Here is a 24,761-nt window from a genome sequence, read left to right as displayed (position 1 = left end):
GTAATAATAATAATAATAATAATAATAATAATAATAATTGCATTGATATAGCGCATCATTCACTAATAAATGCTTTGTGCGCTTAAGATGGAAATTGACACTTGAAAAGAAATGTTTTGAGGCCAGTCTTAAAAGATGTTAGTGACTCGCTGGTTTTGAGTTTAAACCATTGAGTTTATGTCATTCCACTTCATTGCTGAATTGAAGGCGAACGACCTTTAGCCAAAGTTGGTTTTGATGTTTGGCACTGTCACTAGCATTTGGTTTTGTGATCTCAGTGAGCGTGGGGCTGATACAGGGGCAGTAACTCTGCGAGGTAGTCAGGGGCCATTCCGTTGAGACACTTGTATGTCATTACAATAGTTTTGTAGTCAATTCTTGCGGTGATTGGCAGCCAGTGTAAATCGTTTAGAATTGGAGTAACGTGATCGAAGACTTTAGACTTTGTAATGATTCTTGCAGCAGTGTTTTGGAGGGCTTGAAGGCGACGTAGCTGATCTTGGTTGACGTTGTTGAGGAGGCTGTTGCAGTAATCTACTCAGGACATGACCAGAGATAGGACAAGTCTTGAAGTAGTATCAGCACTCAGATAGTTGCAGAGTTTTCCAATGTTCCTGAGATGCATATGAGCCGTGCTAATGATGTTGGAGATCTGCTTGTCCATTTTCAGATTTTCATCAAGCATAACCCCTAGATTCTTGACCTTCGGGGTTGGAGCTATGGCAGTATTCCCTATTTGGAAAGATGGCTTGTCAAGTTTGGAAAGTTTTGTTTTCGACCCAATAAGCAGGATTTCTGTTTTACTTTCATTAAGTTTCAGTAGGTTTTTAGTCATCCATGTCTGAATGTCATTGCAGGAATCAGAAAGAGTGTCCAAAGATGGCAGGGCTTCTGTGGTAGGGAATGAATAGATTTGATTGTCATCTGCATATTGATGTTGGTTGACTTTGTGCTTGTCTGCTATTCTTCCCAGTGGTGTAGTGTACACAGAGGACAGCACTGGTCCTAGCACGGAACCTTGTGGGACGCCACTCCTGAGATCTGTGGGACATGATGTTCTGCTCTCAATCTTAACTACTTGAGATCGATCTGATAGGTAAGATTGGAACCATGAGCAGTAAAGAGCAGTACCCTTGACTTTCAGGTCACTTTCCATTCTTGACAACAATGTGTGATGGTCAATAGTGTCGAAGGCTGCCGAAAGATCAGATCAGCTAAGATCAAACACCTCTGCTCACGGTGCAAGTACAGGCCTATGCTAATCAAAGTGTATGGTTACCGTATATTACCATAGACAAGCCGAAATTAGAGGACCAAAAAAAACAGTCTGTAGAAGGGGTCACACTTTCGTCAAACGTTTTTCAGGGGGTAAGAAAACGAAATCGTATTGCTTCGCGTGAACGAACAAGAAGACAATTTTGTCAGTTAAGACGTCAAATTTACAATTAAACATCACCAGACTACTGGCAACTGACTGCAGAGCTGTAATGATAAACTTCATTGTAATACAATACATTTCTCAAAAGTAAAATCAATTTGGGGCGATGCATAAAAACTGCCATGGTAAGAGTGAGTTTGGTTAATGCCACTCTTAATGTGGGAGAAACGACTGAAGAAAGACTGAATTGATGGAGGTGTCAGCTAATTGTTACCACTCAGAAATAAAAGCAGGCTGGTTCCACAAGTCACTGACCCTGATCAGTATGGTAAGTAACTGTTCCACACTGTCGAGGTATGATGTCATACACCAAGTCACTGACCCTGATCAGTACTGTAAGTAACTGTTCCACACTGTCAAGGTATGACGTCATACACCAAGTCACTGACCCTGATCACTATGGTAAGTAACTGTTCCACACTGTAAAGGTATGACGTCATACACCAAGTCCAGACCCTGATCAGTATTGTAAGTAACTGTTCCACACTGTCGAGGTATGACGTCATACACCAAGTCACAGACCCTGATCAGTATTGTAAGTAACTGTTCCCCACTGTCGAGGTATGATGTCATACACCAAGTCACTGACCCTGATCAGTACTGTAACTGTTCCACTGTCGAGGTATGACGTCATACACCAAGTCACAGACCCTGATCAGTATTGTAAGTAACTGTTCCACACTGTCAAGGTATGACGTCATACACCAAGTCACTGACCCTGATCAGTACTGTAACTGTTCCACTGTCGAGGTATGACGTCATACACCAAGTCACTGACCCTGATCAGTACTGTAACTGTTCCACACTGTCAAGGTATGACGTCATACACCAAGTCACAGACCCTGATCAGTATTGTAAGTAACTGTTCCCCACTGTCGAGGTATGACGTCATACACCAAGTCACTGACCCTGATCAGTACTGTAACTGTTCCACTGTCGAGGTATGACGTCATACACCAAGTCACAGACCCTGATCAGTATTGTAAGTAACTGTTCCACACTGTCAAGGTATGACGTCATACACCAAGTCACTGACCCTGATCAGTACTGTAACTGTTCCACACTGTCGAGGTATGACGTCATACACCAAGTCACTGACCCTGATGAGTACTGTTACAGTTCCACACTGTCGAGGTATGATGTCATACACCAAGTCACTGACCCTGATGAGTACTGTTACAGTTCCACACTGTTGAGGTATGACGTCATACACCAAGTCACTGACCCTGATCAGTACTGTAACAGTTCCACACTGTCGAGGTATGACGTCATACACCAAGTCACTGACCCTGATCAGTACTGTAACTGTTCCACACTGTCGAGGTATGATGTCATACACCAAGTCACTGACCCTGATCAGTACTGTAACTGTTCCACACTGTCAAGGTATGACGTCATACACCAAGTCACTGACCCTGATCAGTACTGTAAGTAACTGTTCCACACTGTCGAGGTATGACGTCATACACCAAGTCACTGACCCTGATCAGTACTGTAAGTAACTGTTCCACACTGTCGAGGTATGACGTCATACACCAAGTCACTGACCCTGATCAGTACTGTAAGTAACTGTTCCACTCTGTCGAGGTATGATGTCATACACCAAGTCACTGACCCTGATCAGTACTGTAACTGTTCCACACTGTCAAGGTATGACGTCATACACCAAGTCACTGACCCTGATCAGTACTGTAACTGTTCCACACTGTCGAGGTATGACGTCATACACCAAGTCACTGACCCTGATCAGTACTGTAACTGTTCCACTCTGTCGAGGTATGACGTCATACACCAAGTCACTGACCCTGATCAGTACTGTAACTAACTGTTCCACACTGTCGAGGTATGATGTCATACACCAAGTCACTGACCCTGATCAGTACTGTAACTGTTCCACACTGTCAAGGTATGACGTCATACACCAAGTCACTGACCCTGATCAGTACTGTAACTGTTCCACTCTGTCGAGGTATGACGTCATACACCAAGTCACTGACCCTGATCAGTACTGTAACTGTTCCACTCTGTCGAGGTATGACGTCATACACCAAGTCACTGACCCTGATCAGTACTGTAACTGACTGTTCCACACGGTCGAGGTATGATGTCATACACCAAGTCACTGATACTGATCAGTACTATAAGTAACTGTTCCACACGGTCGAGGTATGCTGTCATACACCAAGTCACTGATACTGATCAGTACTGTAAGTAACTGTTCCACTCTGTCGAGGTATGACGTCATACACCAAGTCACTGACCCTGATCAGTACTGTAAGTAACTGTTCCACACTGTCGAGGTATGACGTCATACACCAAGTCACTGACCCTGATCAGTACTGTAACTGTTCCACACTGTCGAGGTATGACGTCATACACCAAGTCACAGACCCTGATCAGTATTGTAAGTAACTGTTCCACTCTGTCGAGGTATGACGTCATACACCAAGTCACTGACCCTGATCAGTACTGTAACTGTTCCACTGTCGGTGGGTATGACGCCATACACCAAGTCACTGACCCTGATCAGTACTGTAAGTAACTGTTCCACACTGTCGAGGTATGACGTCATACACCAAGTCACTGACCCTGATCAGTACTGTAACTGTTCCACACTGTCGAGGTATGACGTCATACACCAAGTCACTGACCCTGATCAGTACTGTAAGTAACTGTTCCACACTGTCGAGGTATGATGTCATACACCAAGTCACTGACCCTGATCAGTACTGTAACTGTTCCACACTGTCGAGGTATGATGTCATACACCAAGTCACTGACCCTGATCAGTACTGTAACTGTTCCCCACTGTTGAGGTATGACGTCATACACCAAGTCACTGACCCTGATCAGTACTGTAACTGTTCCACACTGTCGAGGTATGATGTCATACACCAAGTCACTGACCCTGATCAGTACTGTAACTGTTCCACACTGTCGAGGTATGACGTCATACACCAAGTCACTGACCCTGATCAGTACTGTAACTGTTCCACACTGTCGAGGTATGACGTCATACACCAAGTCACTGACCCTGATCAGTACTGTAACTGTTCCACACTGTCGAGGTATGACGTCATACACCAAGTCACTGACCCTGATCAGTACTGTAAGTAACTGTTCCACTCTGTCGAGGTATGACGTCATACACCAAGTCACTGACCCTGATCAGTACTGTAACTGTTCCACACTGTCGAGGTATGACGTCATACACCAAGTCACTGACCCTGATCAGTACTGTAACTGTTCCACACTGTCGCAGGTATGACGCCATACACCAAGTCACTGACCCTGATCAGTACTGTAACTGTTCCACTCTGTCGGTATGACGCCATACACCAAGTCACTGACCCTGATCAGTACTGTAACTGTTCCACACTGTCGAGGTATGACGTCATACACCAAGTCACTGACCCTGATCAGTACTGTAACTGTTCCACACTGTCGAGGTATGACGTCATACACCAAGTCACTGACCCTGATCAGTACTGTAACTGTTCCACTCTGTCGAGGTATGACGTCATACACCAAGTCACTGACCCTGATCAGTACTGTAACTGTTCCACTCTGTCGAGGTATGACGTCATACACCAAGTCACTGACCCTGATCAGTACTGTAAGTAACTGTTCCACACGGTCGAGGTATGATGTCATACACCAAGTCACTGATACTGATCAGTACTATAAGTAACTGTTCCACACGGTCGAGGTATGCTGTCATACACCAAGTCACTGATACTGATCAGTACTGTAAGTAACTGTTCCACTCTGTCGAGGTATGACGTCATACACCAAGTCACTGACCCTGATCAGTACTGTAAGTAACTGTTCCACACTGTCGAGGTATGACGTCATACACCAAGTCACTGACCCTGATCAGTACTGTAACTGTTCCACACTGTCGAGGTATGACGTCATACACCAAGTCACTGACCCTGATCAGTACTGTAACTGTTCCACACTGTCGAGGTATGACGTCATACACCAAGTCACTGACCCTGATCAGTACTGTAACTGTTCCACACTGTCGAGGTATGACGTCATACACCAAGTCACTGACCCTGATCAGTACTGTAACTGTTCCCCACTGTCGAGGTGTGATGTCATACACCAAGTCACTGACCCTGATGAGTACTGTTACAGTTCCACACTGTCGAGGTATGACGTCATACACCAAGTCACTGACCCTGATCAGTACTGTAACTGTTCCACACTGTCGAGGTATGACGTCATACACCAAGTCACTGACCCTGATCAGTACTGTAACTGTTCCACACTGTCGAGGTATGACGTCATACACCAAGTCACTGACCCTGATCAGTACTGTAACTGTTCCACACTGTCGAGGTATGACGTCATACACCAAGTCACAGACCCTGATCAGTATTGTAAGTAACTGTTCCACACTGTCGAGGTATGACGTCATACACCAAGTCATTGACCCTGATCAGTACTGTAACTGTTCCACACTGTCGAGGTATGACGTCATACACCAAGTCACTGACCCTGATCAGTACTGTAACTGTTCCACTCTGTCGAGGTATGACGTCATACACCAAGTCACTGACCCTGATCAGTACTGTAACTGTTCCACACGGTCGAGGTATGATGTCATACACCAAGTCACTGATACTGATCAGTACTATAAGTAACTGTTCCACACGGTCGAGGTATGCTGTCATACACCAAGTCACTGATACTGATCAGTACTGTAAGTAACTGTTCCACTCTGTCGAGGTATGATGTCATACACCAAGTCACTGATACTGATCAGTACTGTAAGTAACTGTTCCACACTGTCGAGGTATGACGTCATACACCAAGTCACTGACCCTGATCAGTACTGTAAGTAACTGTTCCAGACTGTCGAGGTATGACGTCATACACCAGGTCACTGACCCTGATCAGTACTGGAGTACAGTTGCCTGCAACTAACAGATGTCATGGGCAAGCAGTACTTTTTTTGGTTTGTGTGTTGTTTAATGCCGCAATGGGCAACATTCCAGCTATATGGCATCAGTCTGGGCCAGTCAATCCAGTGATGAGCATTGATCTACGCAAGCAGCAGTTTGTTTATGATGATTGATCCTCACTTTGCTCATCTCTCACAAGAAGCAGAGGGTGCTCACGGGGCATATGTTCAGTAGATAATCAGAGATGTAATAATTTTTCATTAAAGGTTTGGGTTATATTAACCATTGTAATGGATCCTTCATGAATGGCATGGGTAAAAACACCCATAAATACTTGAAGATTACTAATACCACACTACTCCACTTCCCATAGGGATATTTTTCATGTTTCCATTCTGTTTACATCTAAATGAAATGTGATATCTGATTGTTGATATCAAATGTTGAGTAGTATAATATATTACAAACTTTTTTTGTGTTTTGTTTCAGAAACACAGAAGTACTGCCATCTGAAGTACAGTGTTCATATTTTATTAATACTTCACTGACAAAGTTGTTTAGTTCACTACGAAAATGACTCCACTAAGATCAATTTTACCTTTAGCTGTTATGTGAGTTGTTACTGAAACCCCAAATATACATGATTTCTTACATTTCATTAATGAAATTGTACGTTAAAAAAGAAGCATATGACCTATTTGCTACAAACTACCGAATTAACATTTATTGATTGAAAGAAATACATTTCTAAATTTGTAACCTAATTTGTTGCTTCTATTCTGTCAGCTGTTGCAGTTGTAATTTTGAACTTTTATTACGGAAACACTGTAAACCTGTGATTTCACAGATGAATCAATACACAGTTATGTTTCTTTACCATCATTACGCTCCAGTGTGCAAAGGTAGCTCTGTCATAGCCTGTATATGTTACAGATATAAGAGGCTCCCGAGTGGTACTACTGGCAGTACTCAATTGGAACCTTTAATTTAGTATTTTTGTTTATACTGAACTGTGTGGTACATATTCAACTTTAAAGCTGGGGTTATAAAAATCATTGTCTAAAGTGAGTGAGTGAGTGAGTGAGTGATCTGGGTTTTACGCCGCTTTTAGTAATTATTCAAGCAATATCACAGTGGGGGACACCAGAAATGGGCTTTACACATTGTGCCCATGTGGGGGAATCGAACCCAGGCCTTCGGCAAGACAAGCGAACACTTTAACCACTAGGCTACCCTACATCCTCCTCGCTGTCTAAAAGATTACAGTTTGTGTTTGTTTGCATAACATGTTTTCAAATACATCATTTTATACTTGGCACTATTGGCAGCCTCATAACTACTGTGGCACTACTGGCAGACAAAGGGCTACTGTGGCAGTATTAGCAGCCACAGGACTATTGTGGCAGTATTGGTGGCCACAGGACTATTGTGGCAGTATTGGTGGCCACAGGACTATTGGTGGCCACAGGACTATTGGCCAGGTGGTGGCACAGGACTATTGTGGCAGTATAGGTGGCCACAGGACTATTGTGGCAGGCATTGGTGGCACAGGACTCTAGTGGCAGCATTGGTGGCCACAGGACTATTAGTGGCAGTGGGTGGCCACAGGACTATAGGTGGCTATTGTGGCATATAGGTGGCCACAGGACTATTGTGGCAGTATTGGTGGCCACAGGGACTGTGGCTAGGTGGCCACAGGACTAGTGGCAGTATTGGTGGCCACAGGACTATTGTGGCAGTATTGGTGGCCACAGGACAGGACTATTGGTGGCCACAGGACTATTGTGGCAGTATTGGTGGCCACAGGACTCTTGTGGCAGTATAGGTGGCCACAGGACTATGGGTGGCCACAGGACTCTAGTGGCAGTATAGGTGGCCACAGGACTATGGGCAGGTGGCCACAGGACTATTGTGGCAGTATAGGTGGCCACAGGACTATTGTGGCAGTATTGGTGGCCACAGGACTATTGTGGCAGTATAGGCTAGTGGCAGTATTGGTGGCCACAGGACTATTGTGGCAGTATTGGTGGCCACAGGACTGGTGGCCACAGGACTATTGTGGCAGTATTGGTGGCCACAGGACTATTGTGGCAGTATAGGTGGCCACAGGACTATTGTGGCAGTATTGGTGGCCACAGGACTATTGTGGCAGTATTGGTGGCCACAGGACTATTGTGGCAGTATTGGTGGCCACAGGACTATTGTGGCAGTATAGGTGGCCACAGGGACTATTGTGGCAGTGGCAGGACTATAGTATTGGTGGCCACAGGACTATTGTGGCAGTATTGGTGGCCACAGGACTATTGTGGCAGTATTGGTGGCCACAGGACTATTGTGGCAGTATTGGTGGCCACAGGACTATTGTGGCAGTATTGGTGGCCACAGGACTATTGTGGCAGTATTGGTGGCCACAGGACTATTGTGGCAGTATAGGTGGCCACAGGACTATTGTGGCAGTATTGGTGGCCACAGGACTATTGTGGCAGTATAGGTGGCCACAGGACTATTGTTTGGACAGTAATATAGGTATTACAGGACTAGTGGCAGTATAGGTGGCCACAGGACTATATTGGACTATAGGTGGCCACAGGACATAGGTGGCCACAGGACTATTGTGGCAGTATTGGTGGCCACAGGACTATTGTGGCAGGACTATTGTAGTGGCATAGGTGGCCACAGGACTATTGTGGCAGTATAGGTGGCCACAGGACTATTGTGGCAGTATAGGTGGCCACAGGACTATTGTGGCAGTATAGGTGGCCACAGGACTATTGTGGCAGTATAGGTGGCCACAGGACTCTATTGTGGCAGTATAGGTGGCCACAGGACTATTGTGAAGTGGCCACAGGACTATTGTGGCAGTATAGGTGGCCACAGGACTATTGTGGCAGTATTGGTGGCCACAGGACTATTGTGGCAGTATAGGTGGCCACAGGACTCTAGTGGCAGGCATAGGTGGCCACAGGACTATATAGGTGGCCACAGGACTATAGGTGGCCACAGGACTCTAGTGGCAGTATAGGTGGCCACAGGACTATTGTGGCAGTATTGGTGGCCACAGGACTCTAGTGGCAGTATAGGTGGCCACAGGACTATTGTGGCAGTATTGGTGGCCACAGGACTCTAGTGGCAGTATAGGTGGCCACAGGACTATTGTGGCAGTATAGGTGGCCACAGGACTATTGTGGCTATTGTGGCAGTATTGGGGCCACAGGACTATTGTGGCAGTATAGGTGGCCACAGGACTATTGTGGCAGTATTGGTGGCCACAGGACTATTGTGGCAGTATTAGTGCCACAGGACTATTGTGGCAGTATAGGTGGCCACAGGACTATTGTGGTAGTATAGGCGGCCACATGACTATTGTGGCAGTATAGGTGGCCACAGGACTATTGTGGCAGGTGGTGGCCACAGGACTAGTGGCAGTATAGGTGGCCACAGGACTATTAGTATGGCAGTATTGGTGGCCACAGGACTATTGTGGCAGTATAGGTGGCCACAGGACTATTGTGGCAGTATTGGTATTACAGGACTATTGTGGCACAGGACTCTTGTGGCAGTATATGGGTGGCCACAGGACTATTGTGGCAGTATAGGTGGCCACAGGACTATTGTGGCAGTATAGGTGGCCACAGGACTATTGTGGCAGTATTGGTGGCCACAGGACTATTGTGGCAGTATTGGTGGCCACAGGACTATTGTGGCAGTATTAGCAGCCACAGGACTATTGTGGCAGTATAGGTGGCCACAGGACTATTGTGGCAGTATAGGCAGCCACATGACCATTGTGGCAGTATAGGTGGCCACAGGACTATTGTGGCAGCATAGGCGGCCACAAGACTATTGTGGCAGTGTAGGTGGCCACAGGACTATTGTGGCAATATAGCAACCACTCGTGTTGGGAATCGGAACCAAATCCACTATTGATTATCGGAGGACTAGTGGTGAACGATTATCGATTATAATCGAAATATATACATTTTTAATGCAGCCACCAATTTTAAGGGGTTTTCCCCAGTTTTTTTCTAGTTAATGTTTTTTTATAACTAATACAGTCATGCAATGAAATGCACGCATGCAAGTAAGACACTGGAATTGTAATTAAACAATAAAAGTGGTTAAAACTTTACAATGCGCATAGCTTTACGCTGTTGAGCGCATGTTTGTTCGTGAATATTCATCAAATTAAATGGTTAGTATCAGTATGCGAAATAGCCACTGGCCCTCTAGCCCGTGGCTAATAATAATCAAGTCCGGCCAGTAAATCTCCAGTCACTGGCCCAACTGGCTAGGTATTTTCATGGGGTCATTTTGTAAATATGTCGCTCTCTCCGACTTGTAAAGTTATCATACACTTTTAAATCATGCAAGATTATGGCCTGATAAAAACATTCATCATATTAGCAGCTTAATGATGAAACCCGTGTTTACATTCAAATGTCAGCCATGTGAATTATTTTTGTGGGCTAGTAACTCTCAGGAATAGCTAGCCCGACTGGCTAGCAAAATGTGGAAACTATTTTGAACACTGGTTAGTATACTTAATTCAAGGGTGTTATACAAAAACAACAAAATTCTGATTAATCAAACATATTTTTTTTACAATCGATAATCAGTTTTAATCCTTCTTTGGGTCGATTTTCAATCATCAGAACACCATTAACAACCACAGCACTATTGTGGCAGCATAGGCAACCACAGGACAATTGTGGCACTATAGGCAGTCACAGGACCATTGTGGCAATATTAGCAGCCACAGGACTGTTGTGGAAGTATAGGCAGTCACAGGACTATTGTGGCAGTATTAGCAGCAACAGGACCATTGTGGCACTATTAGCAGTCACAGGACTATTGTGGCAGTATTAGCAGCCACAGGACCATTGTGGCACTATAAGCAGTCACAGGACCATTGTGGCAATATTAGCAGCCACAGGACTGTTGTGGAAGTATAGGCAGTCACAGGACTATTGTGGCAATATTAGCAGCAACAGGACCATTGTGGCACTATTAGCAGCCACAGGACCATTGTGGCACTATTAGCAGCCACAGGACCATTGTGGCACTATAAGCAGTCACAGGACCATTGTGGCAATATTAGCAGCCACAGGACTGTTGTGGAAGTATAGGCAGTCACAGGACTATTGTGGCAATATTAGCAGCCACAGGACTGTTGTAACAGTATTAGCAGCCACAGGACTATTGTGGCAGTATTAGCAGCCACAGGACTGTTGTGGTAGTGTTAACAGCCACTGGACTGTTGTGGCAGTATTAGCAGCCACAGGACTATTATGGTAATATTAGCAGCCACAGGACTATTGTGGCAGTATTAACAGCCACAGGACTGTTGTGGTAGTGTTAGCAGCCACAGGACCATTGTGGCAGTATTAACAGCCACAGGACTGTTGTGGTAGTGTTAACAGCCACTGGACTGTTGTGGCAGTATTAGCAGCCACAGGACTATTATGGTAATATTAGCAGCCACAGGACTATTGTGGCAGTATTAACAGCCACAGGACTGTTGTGGTAGTGTTAGCAGCCACAGGACCATTGTGGCAGTATTAGCAGCCACAGGACTATCGTGGAAGTATTAGCAGCCACTGGACTGTTGTGGCAGTATTAGCAGCCACAGGACTATTATGGTAATATTAGCAGCCACAGGACTATTGTGGCACTATAGGGAGCGATAAGACCATTGTGGCAGTACAGGCAGCCACAGGACTATTGTGGTAGCCACAGGACCAAAGTGGCAGTATAGGAAGCCACAGGACAGCCACAGGACTACTGTGGCAGTATTAGCAGCCACAGGACTATTATGTCAGTGATATGTTCATATTATCACATAAGTGTATGAACTATCTAAAGATGTTTTCACCAGTGAATTATATTAATTTGAAATATATTTGATATCTAACAACAGATGTTCCTTTTAAGACGTGTACACTTGAATGCCATCACATACGGTAAATCCCTTGCGTGAATGATCATACTGACATGTATTTCATGTGCAACCATGTTCGGCTGTTACAGTGATTGTACAGACTCCAGTGTAACCAAATGTACTAAAACAACAGCAATCTTATGATAATTTGTTCAACAACTTTTCTATTACTGTATCTCAATGAGCCAAACTAACATCATGAGTTGGTACAGGAAAACAAATAAGAAAGATGTGAAAATTGTTGACGAATTTTACTTGTAACTCCTTGTAACATATGTTATATTTGGGATTAACTCCTTGTAATTAGGAATTGATCGGTACGATTTTGGAGCAAATAGACTATAATATAGTTTACAGTTTTGTTCACCTTGATGAGTAAAATTAGTTTGATAACTTGACCAGATTTATGGTTTTCGAGGTGCTATAGCTGTTTTGTACAACAGAACAATTGCACATAGAATGCAAATGACCTGTAGTAACACTAGGCAGCTATAATACTGTTTTTTCTTAAAAGCTTGTATTCAACTGTTGTCTCATTGCAAGGAAAGGTGGGGACTATGAGGACTTCAAAACATGTTTCCCCAATAACATGTTTGTGTCCACATGTTATGGTAGTGTTTCTATATCATGATTTAAAACAAGGCAGAACAAACTAGTAATAACTATTAGCTGAAATAAATTATTCAACAACTTCATAAGAATTAAAGTACATCATGGTCTAGAATCTGTAAACTAAAATTGAATGCAATTATGACATTTTAACAGTGAATGATAGCTACAACCCTGCACTGTCATTCAGTGCAAATGAGGTCTGGGTAAATAAGACTATAGATTTCCAACTGAGAAACTCTCAAAGACCCTGTTTTCACTAAAAATGTCATGAAAGTATCCTTGAAATTGTGAGACCTTGACAGTACAATATATAACCGTGTTTTCTTCAAAACATAATATATCGAAAATGCTGGAAAAACTGTTTGTCCTTTATAAGGCATAAACATGTGGTTTGTACAAACTGCAAATTAAGATGAATGCTAAAGTGTCATTATTGTTTTCCAAAATTCAACGAACTGGAAGAGGTCGAGTAACTAGAAGAATGTACACGAATTTGAACTGTAACCATAACTAAATGTGGAATGTAATTAACAAGGATGTTCATTACTTGTCCTGACAGCGTGAATAACACAGGCAAACATGTAATTTCAAACATTTATTTGGTTTAGTAACTAAATACCTTATTCAGCATTTTATATTTATTATCGTCAACTCACTTGCTTTGAACTTTTTTCTGAGATCGGCATGAACGCCTTTCACAAATCGTGCTAATCGTTTATGTTCTTCTTTGTCATCATTTTCTGCAGCTGGATTAGTGGCTGCCATCGGTTATTTTACACTGTACATAAATTATAATGATATCATTTTGCATTGGTGAACGAAATTGTCAAACCGGAATGTGCGATCAGCTGAGAAGAGGAAGTACACACAGACTACATCAACGCCACCTTGCGGTATAATAGAGAACTACTCGTCCCTTTAAAAATGTCGTCTGCTCGAGTCAGCCATTTAAATATAAAATGATCTTTAAATGCTACTGTTTCACTAGAGAATGCATTTTGCATTATCTTTTGATGTGCTGTATTTCTATATACAAAACCCTGTAGCTCTTTTCATATTAATTCAAAATTATTCGATTTTTAATCTTTTATAAATTCAAATGGAAAAGGAAATTCGAAGAATGGCAGTCAAATTGTGCGTTAAAGTTTACAATCTTTAAATAAATATAACTTTGATAACGGTGCACTTATCTACAATAGTCACATTTTTATCTGGCCCTGAATATGAAAATCATTCATAGTAAGTTCAGATAAATTCACGATCTGTGAATACATTTCCTATAACTACTTATCATTGCAGTTTAGCTATAATTATAATATCCACCGAAATCTCGCAATAACATGATTCTCGATCGATTAGTGTGTGAGAGACGTAGCCCATTTCCATACTATCTCATTGTTTGTTATTTTCTGTTTACACAGCAGGTGCTTGTGACGTCACTAGGGCGCCCTCTAACGTCTTAGAACAACAATATGTCGGTTCGCGGTTAGAAAATAGGTCCAGTCAAAAACAATTAAACCACCGAAAAGCTGTATGTTTTGGACACTTGTAACTTAAAAGAGTCTTATAAATATATCAAAATGATTCTTTTCGATTCAGACTGACAATACCCGCTGTTTTTACTCTGCTGCGGCGTGCGCGGATTGATATATTTTTATTTACGGCGGCGATGTGTCCGCTCTGTGTTGTCTTACAGAGAGAAAATTAGACTATAACTGCTGGGTTTTGAGCGTGGCATTGCAGATAAAAGGTGAGAAAATTCACTTTTCTTATTAAAATGAAAATTGCAATATTCCCTTTTATTCTATATCACTTTTATGGAATGACATTGGCGACTTTTGGAGAATGTAGCCTTGTTGTTAGCCGAGTCGTGGTTTCATCTGGTGATAAACAATTTGCATAGCAAATGAGCCGTCCTCTCTGAACTTTTCCCCGATTACGTAAAGTATACGCGGAAATTTGATAGGAAGTGTGTTTGAAAAGTGAATGGTTACTACCGGTGGTTTGTCGCTTGAATGAATGACATTGAAGGAATAAAACTGACGAAAGCGGGACAAAGGCAACCGGCCAAGATTGTTGATTTTGTCTTGGCAGCCATTACAGTTTTATAATAAACAAAATGTCCCGATTCCAATGCTATCGATCAAATGGTGGAAGGGCAGCGTTTTTTTCTCATCCAGATTTTCCATTCGAACGCATGATAAGGAACGGCACACTATTGATAACAGGACAACAACACTGTAAGACATTTGGTAGATAGGAATAAACATTTTACTTGACAGCTTAGTCTCGCGCAGTTGAAGGGGACTGTCGGTTCCTGTAAACATGGACTAGCCAAGGATTGTCCAAGGTTAATGTTGTAATATATCATTTTATTGAAGAAATATTTGTATATCATATTTCATATAGGTTAAATATGACTTTCTGATTCGAATGGAATAGATAGCTAGAATGGAATTATTTATTTAACTGGGAGGGAATTGCATTGACTATCCTTGGCGAAATAAATCGTGAGTCCGTATTTATCCATCAACGTAAGTCTACGAAACGAATTTATATGTCCTTCAAAGATAAAAATCTCTGAAACATGTGAAACAATGTATTTTTATGAATGGAATATTGAGGAATGAAGTGAGTGAAGCCTGAAGCAAGTGGCAGATGGAATTCGTGACCAGCTTTTGTTTATTTATTTAGCAGGAAACCCATTGGGTTGGACCAGGGCTCGACTTAGCTACATTGCAATGACTAAATTTCGTTCTGTGTACTCACTAGCTGTCGCGAGGGTTGGTTTGAAAGGGCTGCTAGGCATTGCAGTGTCCCAGCTTTGTTGGGCTGTGGCGTGTTTACTTTGAGGAAATTTGTATTAAGATTTCCATTTATATGATTGGCACATGTATTTGCTGATTGTTATTTTTGTTTACCAATGGCGCGATTGCAAATGCCAGATGTGGGCGCTTTTATTGGGAGACTTTATCTAATGAAACCAGCATCTCGTTTCAGCACAGGGTCTTTGTGGCTCTACCAGTCTTCATAAAGCCTTTTCATATTTGCTGGCTATTTGTAAATATCACCAAATATACCCACGTTCGTCATGGGACTGGGCCTGTAATTGGTGTTTATTTAGGGCCTTCTTTCATGATAACCATTGGCTGTAGGTTTTCAAGACTATTGAACATGTTGAAAGACAATATGAAGAATCCATCATTATGATTCTGTGCAAATTAAATAACAAGCTATGAAACTAGAATACTTAAGATGTCACGTTTTTTTATTACATGTAAGTTACATTGTGGTGTAGGCATATAAATTTACTCTTCGAACTGAAATGGAATGTTTTGCAGGTCACGTAATTATAAAATATATATCGTGAGTCAAACATTAAACCTAGAATGAATGAAATACAATGAGAAATGTAAAGTGATATGCATTGTGTTGTCATAAATCATTGTGTGGGAGAAGTCCTTTGGGTGAAATCTTTCGATCACCTATTTATGTTGTGAATTATACCACATGTGCCCACTAAATGATTTATGTCTGTGTCAGGACGCATATTGTGTAAACCGACCCTGCTTTTTATCCTCCTTAAGATCAGAATGGAAGATGTGGTAATATTCTTTCTGCCACATAGTGACTTTATGAGAAAAAATTTAAATAGCCCCCTAAAGTGCTTCTCATATATACAATTATCACTCAACTTTTAATTCTTCATCCCCCCACCACCTACACACCTTACACCTTACCCCCAACCATCACGATCGCTATTCCTGATGGGCTAGGATACACCTGTAGTTTGCAGTAAATTGAGTCTGATGATAATAGATAATGTTTAGTCGTGAACATTATCTCTGACTTACATTACTGTTAATCTGATCAAAATGTCTTCTTTAAAACAGCGAATACTAACATTTTTTGTAGATATATGTCACCTGTAAATAGTTGTGTGTCCCATTGGTAGTCCATGTAATAACTGATGTGCAGTAATCTCTGCTTGAAGGAGGAACTGCACATGGATTTGGTGGTCAATCTCAGTTGGTTAACGTATATGATGACCATAGATTAGCTAATCTCATAGTTAAGTTGAGGCCCTAACTTGACTCTTAAAGTCAGTATAAAAGTGGTATGTCTGGTACATCAGTCGGACCATCAACCTTCGTACATCTTCTCGTCATGATCAGTTATCGGAAATAGAGTATCAAGAAATCTGTATTGTAACACAAGATAATCCTATGTCATAATAATACGTTCTTTGAATATATGGACTTATATTCGTAATCTAGTTTATCAATATTACTCAAATTGTCATTCAGTAACTGCACTATTTGCAGCAGAATTGTGTGTCCTTCTGTTTACTTACAACTAAATTCATATTGCCTCCACTCACGCCTCGAAACAAAGAGTAGTTGACACAAAATGGATACATATAAAATATTTTTCATTTAAAATCATATTTGTTGTAAATGGACGGTCACATGTCCGCAAACTGTTTTCATAATGGTGAAATTGTTCCTTGCATAAAGATTAACCGATTATATTCCAAAGTGCTTCCACATAATCTTAAATATGACTATCATTATTTAATTCATAGAGCAAAACCTGCAGTTAAAATAAAATAATGTTAGATTCTTTTGCTAAAATACAAGTCACAGATAGTATTTTTCCAATTACTGCATCATTAATCCCTGCATATAATACATTGCTTTGTAAAAAACATGTTAGAACTGAAAATGTAAATCATTTTGTCCAGTGATGTTTATTTGCAAATTTGACGTCTGCACTGGGTAAGTTGTCTTCTCTTGTTCGTTCAAACAAAGTGAAACAATGTAATTTTTTAACCACTAGAAAAAAGTTTGATGAACAGAACCCTTTCTACAGAATGCCCTTTTTTGTCCAAAAAAATTGGCACATTTGGTGTCATATATGATACTTTTCATTAGGGCAGCATTTTTATTTTTTGTGTTTCTCTATGTCCGTCCGACCCTTCTAATTTTATTGCCGATCCCCAAAACCTTTTTTTTTTCATTCCAACACCGCCGACTCGAACCCAAAACATACCACCTCGTCATATAAAATGTTTATCTATCTAAAATGTTTTAATCAGTTGCTGCCACAAGTCCAAAGAACACAAGAAATTTCATAAGAATTACAATAGAGGAGAATCAAGAACATTATTCCTTTTTAATGTTTTCTTAGTTTTTTGTTGTTTTTTCCCCTGACCGACTGACCCATGTTCAGAATTTGGTGGCTACGTGAAACACATAAAAAAAATAATGCCCTTATACCCTGACAATATGGGTCAGCGTTGATACAATCAATCACGGGTATATCTGGTCCAGTCTGTAATGTTTACTGTCTGGTATCTTATAGATGGAATATTGTTGTTTGTCGAGTGACCATGCCCGCAACCGGCCAATTCTACTTTAGGTTCTTCACTCTTGAAATATTTATTTCAGGTAAGCTGACAGGCCCATTAATTGTGACGCAAGTTTGAACCCATTTTAAACAATTAGAGAAAAAATGGATGCTTATTGTTCCCTTCTGTCCACATTATTGTAGACAGTGTTCTAATTTGTCAGTCATGAGTTTGTTTCACCTTCTACTTACAGATATGTATCCCAATATCTTAATGGATAGATGTGTTGTTTCTCTTCCAACCTATCAAAATAACAAAGCGTAAGTCATGATTCATGTTGAAAGTCAACTTTCACGCATCACATTGAGAAGCATTACACAAGTTGGATTAGTGAGGTCGTATGTCAATTTTACTTTCCATATCTATAACCTGAATGAACTGAAAGAAAGTAACCTTAGAAGAGTGTCTCCAAATGAATGTTGAAGACACAGCTTTAAATCATTTAAATGTCTTTTTAAACTTTTAACTCACTCTTGTTACCATGGTTACACAGACTATGGTAAGTACTGAGTAAGTAAATGCCCCTAGATGTGATATTGGAACGGTACTATTAGCTAGCATGGTAAAAGAAATCACTCATGCAACTTTGATCCAGGAAAAACTTCTAAGTAACTGTCAGATGTCATTTTGTAAAATGAAACTGTCATTGTCTGTTTTCTAAAGGTTTTTGAAACCCGCTTTTTATCATAATGTAGTATGGTCTAGTAGTTGAATGTACCAATGGGTGAAAGCATGAGTAACATTGTACTCTTTGGTAACCACCAACTCCCCATCTGCCCCTGCTCTCATAAGAGACATTACCTTTAGGCCAAATGAAAAACATGTTGTGGTTCCGATTACACCTCTTTTAAATTTAGGGTAGGTAGGTAGGCATCTTTTTTACATATTCTTTTTTTAAGAAGTAAAGTACGAACTAATAACTCATTTATCAATGTGTAATTGTTTATTTAATCAATCTTGAAGCCATCATGTCGACTTTCTCTATCGGAATGACCGATGTCTGTCAGTGCTGGGAAAAAACAATGGTACCTGAAAGTTCAAGGCACCAGAATTCAAGGGTCGGTCGGGTAATCGGAACCACAACAATTTTCTTTTAAGGCCTTAGAGAGCAGTTTTACCCCAGAATCAGACAAAAAAATAAACATTTCCAGACAGACAAAAATATGTGAGTTGTTACTAATTTCTTAGAATTGTCCACATGATCAACAATAACAAGTACAGATAAATATTTAAGAAAATGGACAATGTAATAACAGAAAGTTGCCTCCTGCCTTCCAAAACAAGATTGCCATCTGTCTATAAAGACATGGGGAGGGGTTCATCGGTTTCAGCACACCAAACTTTCACATGGGAAGATTGGTAATTTCTGAAGCCAGTTACAAACAAACCTGCCAGCTATAACCTAAACATTGCCTGCGATGTCATCCCTTGCCTGGTTCGTGGTTTATAAATGTGGAGTGTATGTGGAGGTTAGCTGGTTTTGACATGGGTTTACAGGATATCATATATTGTTTGGCGTCTCTGTATTCCTGGGGAGGCTTATACAGCAGACATAAGTAAACAACAAGGCAACCTGTTTGTTAGTCCTCAGGAAAACATGATTCTTGAGATAATGCCATTTTCTATTTATTCTGGCGATATCGTAAATACCTCTGTTGACAACCTTTTATTATAAGTTGAGCTCACCAAGTGCGAGTTTGGGCTTAATGATAAAATCAAGTTTGTGCCAAAGTTTATATTGTGCATTTTGCTGTGACCAAACAAAGCTTTAAGCTTTCCTCACATGTATTGCTCGCTGTCTGAAAACAAAAACAATTTAACTGGCAAGGACAGAACATGTGACTAAACATTCATTATAAACTCTGGGTTTTCATGTAGAATATTTTAGATGCTTCTTCCAAGGTGTAATCTGAAAGTTCATCACTGAGTTTGGTTTTGAACTTCATTTATGAGGAACAAAGACCAATGTTACAAGACTCAACTTTAGTCTTCACATTGTATAAATGGTTGTCATTGGGTAGTTGAGTGGTTAATGCGTCCTCTTGCCATGACCTGGATTTGATTCCCAATTTGCAGTCAGTCAATAAAAAGTTCCTTTCAAATGACAGGTATGTTTACAGTCAGTCTTAGCCTTCTCTGTTTCTGTTGTGTGAAGTACAGTGAGTTAAGCCAGTGCTATAAAGAGGGACAATAACTGGATGATGGTAAGAGCTATGTCGCAACTATGACAAAGTTTAGAAAAGGTTCCAGGGCGACAGCTCATTCTAGGGACAGTCATTACCTGCAGCAGTTTTTGGCTTAAGTGAGTGAGTGAGTTAAAATTTAACTTCACATCGGCAATATTTCAGTCTTATCGTGACGATTTTGGCTTAAGACCCCAAACACAACATGGTAAATATCTGGTTTGATTCCGGTGACCAAGTATCTGTTTGAAGCCAAGTTTATTTCTTGTTCACTGAGTAAATTTTGCAAAGGGTATCCTTTTTTCAAGTATATTTTCAAATTTTGATTTAAGTCAGGGGTGATTTGGTGTAAGACCAGGGCTATCTCACTTCATGTTCAAACACCTAGCGAAACAGCAACCCAACCCATGAGTTCTCGTTTACTACTCACGAGGGAGAAATAACAGTCCTTATGCTGCTATTTGTATTTGAAAGGTTCTCTTTCATTAGCTAAAATAATGTCTTATGAAGTTGACCAGGTAGGAAGAAGAATTTTCCTATAACTTGAATACATATATGTTGAGAGCTGTTTGTTGCAACAAGGAATTGATGGATCATAAGATTTGTGTCTTCTGTGTGTTGGGCGCTTGTAGGTCATTATAGTTTGTAAGGGGAGATAATAACAAGCTAATTTAGTGGGTGAGGAGTGGTTGTGCATTGAGGGGGGCATGTAACAATGGCCCACGCCAGGAAGCGTGGCTCTTATTTCGCTATACTTAGTATTCCGGCAGGATGCTACTTGCAGTGGGACATACATGTATAGGTTACATGGTGATCTTGTACAAAGTTGTAGGTGTACGATCCTCTCTTGTGAAAATAGCTCTCTGAGCATGTGGCAAATCTGAAACTGATCTGTCATGTTTAGAACAAATAAATTTAAGTTATTACTAGTGTGATAATAATGTTAATGTTTTTATTTGTGATTGTTCCAATGTAGGTTATACGTGTAGTATTGCATAATACTGCAACAGTTCCATATATATCTAACATTGCTGTCATGGGCATTATGGGCTGTCAAGTTTCTAAGTTGTTGACACTCTTAAATTGACAATATATGCTTTGTTTTTCTGTTTCATCCGTGTGCTAACCAGTTCCTGACATATACCTATTAGAACACGTCTGTGCAGGTGGTGCACCATGTTTTGTACACCAGGTTCACCATAACAAGCACCCAAGGTGCATATAAATTGACAGATGGGTGCCTATCTAAACTATACACAGAAATTTGTTTATTTTCAGAGAAACAAATTTAGTTAAATTATAAATGAAAAGGACATTTTCAGTAATAGTTCAGGGCATAATATACCTCATCTATGTTGCTGGTTTCTGTAATAATAATGAGTAATATCCCCAGAAAATATGTTAGTATGGGACTCCCATAAAGACTTCTTACAGATTGGTCTACCAGTTGGTCAGGGAGGCTATCAAGTGGGGGCTTAGTGATTGGGAGAGTGTAACAATGTGGAATTTGAACCACTTTTATTCTTTCTATGGTTCATGCAACTTCATGAAAATTATAATTATAAACATGCATTGTGTAAATTAATGCTTTAAGTCACAAAAAGAGGTTTACATGATTATAATCCAAAGTGTCCAAAGGAATTTTTTAAACCTTGGAAATGAGTATAACAATATAATATCAAACGTTTTGTAAAATGTTGGCAATGTCCTATTGGTGTTTGTCTCACAATTATTTTACAAGACACCAGTTTAAGCTCATGTTCAAGACGTTAGCTTTTGTGTTTTTGTGGACTAGTGAAGTATTTTGTGCCTTTCATAATTGTAATTAGATTTTGCACCAAATTAGTGATACAAATGCTTATTCGATCTCACAAAAATATGTATTTAGTTATCAATATTTATGCAATGTCTAGCAGTATTAGAGACATAGTCTTAATGTGGATATATGCATATCTTGGTTACCGTCTTCCTGTGTCGAACACCTACTCCCCTGTTAATCAAGTCCATTGGCCATAAACCTGCCTGTGTGCCAGCAAGGTTCACACACCTACTGGATGTCATGGGAAGCACTTCATTTTGGGGAACCGGATAATTATGACACCCTTCTGAGGGCAACACAGTGCTGTAGGGCACAGAGCATAAACATACCTGATACAATGATGGCCGTGATCAAGACAGCATGACCAGAACAGCCCTGGGCTATCTCTCCTAACTCTATGCCCAGTAAGGCCATTACAGGTCAGGGTGTTCTGGTGCTCTGGGAGAAATACTGGGGTGGATCTTTGTCCATTTGTGTACTGATGGCAGCAGTCTCCTGGAAGGGCTATAAATTCCAAGACCATTACCCTTTAGTTGTCTCTTATCTCAGGTTTTTCACATTTCGGTCACTTCAGGACAACTTGAGTCTGTGTACAGTAGAGGCATAACTGTCTCCAGCCATGTCACTTAGACCTTGTCTGGTAGGGTCATGTCAGGACAGCTTCATCTAATATACAGTAGGGTTAAGATTCTTCTTGGCCCACTGACCGAGAGCTTGATGAGCCATCTTCTTCCTTTCTTAGAGACCTTTCTTAACAGTAGTAGTTCCCACTCTGTCACTCATTTTACAAGCTCAACAAGAAATGACAGCCATGCTAAAATGTATGACATCGGTTTTGTTCTTTAAAAAAGATGAAGAATCTTATGAGGGGGGCAGAAAGGCCTTTTGCTGCTAACAATCGACATTTGTTAATAAATGGTTAGTAATCATATCAATGACTTGGTTTTATTTTTCACATTGGTACAATGTACGATTTTCTTCTTTCTTTTTTACTTTTATTTTAACGCTGCACTCAGAAATATTCCAGTGGTCTGTAAATGATTCGAGTCTGGATCTGCCTATGTGATTGGGATAGGATGACATGTGTCAACCATTGGTCAGTCAGCGAGCCTGACCATCCGATTCTGTTAGTCGCTTCTTAAGACAAGCATGGGTTGCTGAAGACCAGTTCTAAGCTTGATCTTCACAGGTTACATTGTATGAATCCTAGAAATAAGTTATGATGATTTATATATATTCTTGGAGATGTTTCTGAGGTAATGAGCTCTCAGTTGTATTGCATTGAATGTGGTATTAGTGTATGGCCATATTACATCCCTTGGTGATTACAGGTGTGACGATACAGAAATATCACGATACGATACGTATTGCGATATCTTTGAACAATACGATTCGATTTGATGCATATCACGATATGCTATCTTTAGTTATTTTCTTTCAAAATGTATATTTTGATAGTAAGTAACAGTGTAAATTTTGACATAACCGCCAATTTCTGGTGAAAATTAATAATTTTAAGGTCAACGATACATATCACGATACGAAAAAAAAGTATCGATATATTTATCGTCAGATAAAGTATCACGATTATCGATACTATGATATATCGTCACAGCTCTATTGGTGATAGTGTATGAATATAGGACCCCTTTATAGCATAGTTGCTGACTTAATGGAATTTACAATGTTTGATTTTAATCGTAAATTGTATCTTGGTGATTTATGATTGTATTTTCTAAATGAAGTAAATATTAATATCTTTGGTAGCAAGGGCATCACTATAGTCTGTTTGGCTCAAAATCGGACTGATGAATTGCAATCTAACTCGAAAATTATTAAACATATAATACTCAATGAAACACTGATCATAGTCAAAACATCAGACTAACTTTGTGATTTTTTTGCAGAATTTATGTCCTAAAAATAAAAAAGTTGTTTAAGAAACTATCATTAAAATTTTGACACAGTTCACTATTTGTTACGAGGGAGGGGTGCAAAGAGAGGAACAGCCAGTTGTGCGAGAAAGGATGGAGACGGCACAGCACAGGTAAATGATTCAATTAATTTTGTCGGCACTTGGGCACGTGCTCCGTATACACCTGGCTGTTCCTCTCTTTGCAGTCCTCCCTCGTAAGAAATAGTGAACATTAGATTGCAATTCATCGGTCCGATTTTGAGCCAAACGGACTATAGCAAGACATGAATCTACTCTGTATGATAAGACAGATCTCAGTCATTAATTACTTCCAGGCGTTGTGATACGAGTGTATAAGACAGACCTGCCTCCTGAAATATGCATGTACACAAGAAAAAAGTTTTGCAACACCCTATTTTTACCATACCAAAGGGGCTTATCCAAACCACAATTTAACTTACAATCTGGATAAATTGACCATTAAGAAAAAATTAATAGCAAATCTAAACACCATTCAAACAAGCAAACATTTC

General features: G+C 40.5%; 2 protein-coding genes across 2 annotated transcripts in view; one reads left to right on the top strand and one right to left on the bottom strand.

The window, feature by feature from the left end:
- The window catches only part of LOC124252933 (S-adenosylmethionine sensor upstream of mTORC1-like), a 39,345-nt gene extending 25,592 nt beyond the window's left edge, over window positions 1–13,753 (bottom strand). The window contains exon 1 of the mRNA XM_046686613.1: window positions 13,558–13,753. Within this exon, the coding sequence (XP_046542569.1) occupies window positions 13,558–13,666 (109 nt within the window). The 5' untranslated portion in view covers window positions 13,667–13,753. The remainder of the gene's footprint in view (window positions 1–13,557) is intronic.
- A 758-nt stretch (window positions 13,754–14,511) lies between these two features.
- The window catches only part of LOC124253048 (forkhead box protein P1-like), an 82,435-nt gene continuing 72,185 nt past the window's right edge, over window positions 14,512–24,761 (top strand). Inside the window, exon 1 of the mRNA XM_046686771.1 lies at window positions 14,512–14,651. The gene's annotated coding sequence lies outside the window, so the exon portion shown is untranslated. The remainder of the gene's footprint in view (window positions 14,652–24,761) is intronic.

This window comes from Haliotis rubra, unplaced genomic scaffold (genome assembly GCF_003918875.1).
Source record: "Haliotis rubra isolate DU_JTF1 unplaced genomic scaffold, ASM391887v1 Scf53, whole genome shotgun sequence".
Taxonomy (NCBI): domain Eukaryota; kingdom Metazoa; phylum Mollusca; class Gastropoda; order Lepetellida; family Haliotidae; genus Haliotis; species Haliotis rubra.
This window is presented reverse-complemented; position numbering and strand designations above follow the sequence as displayed.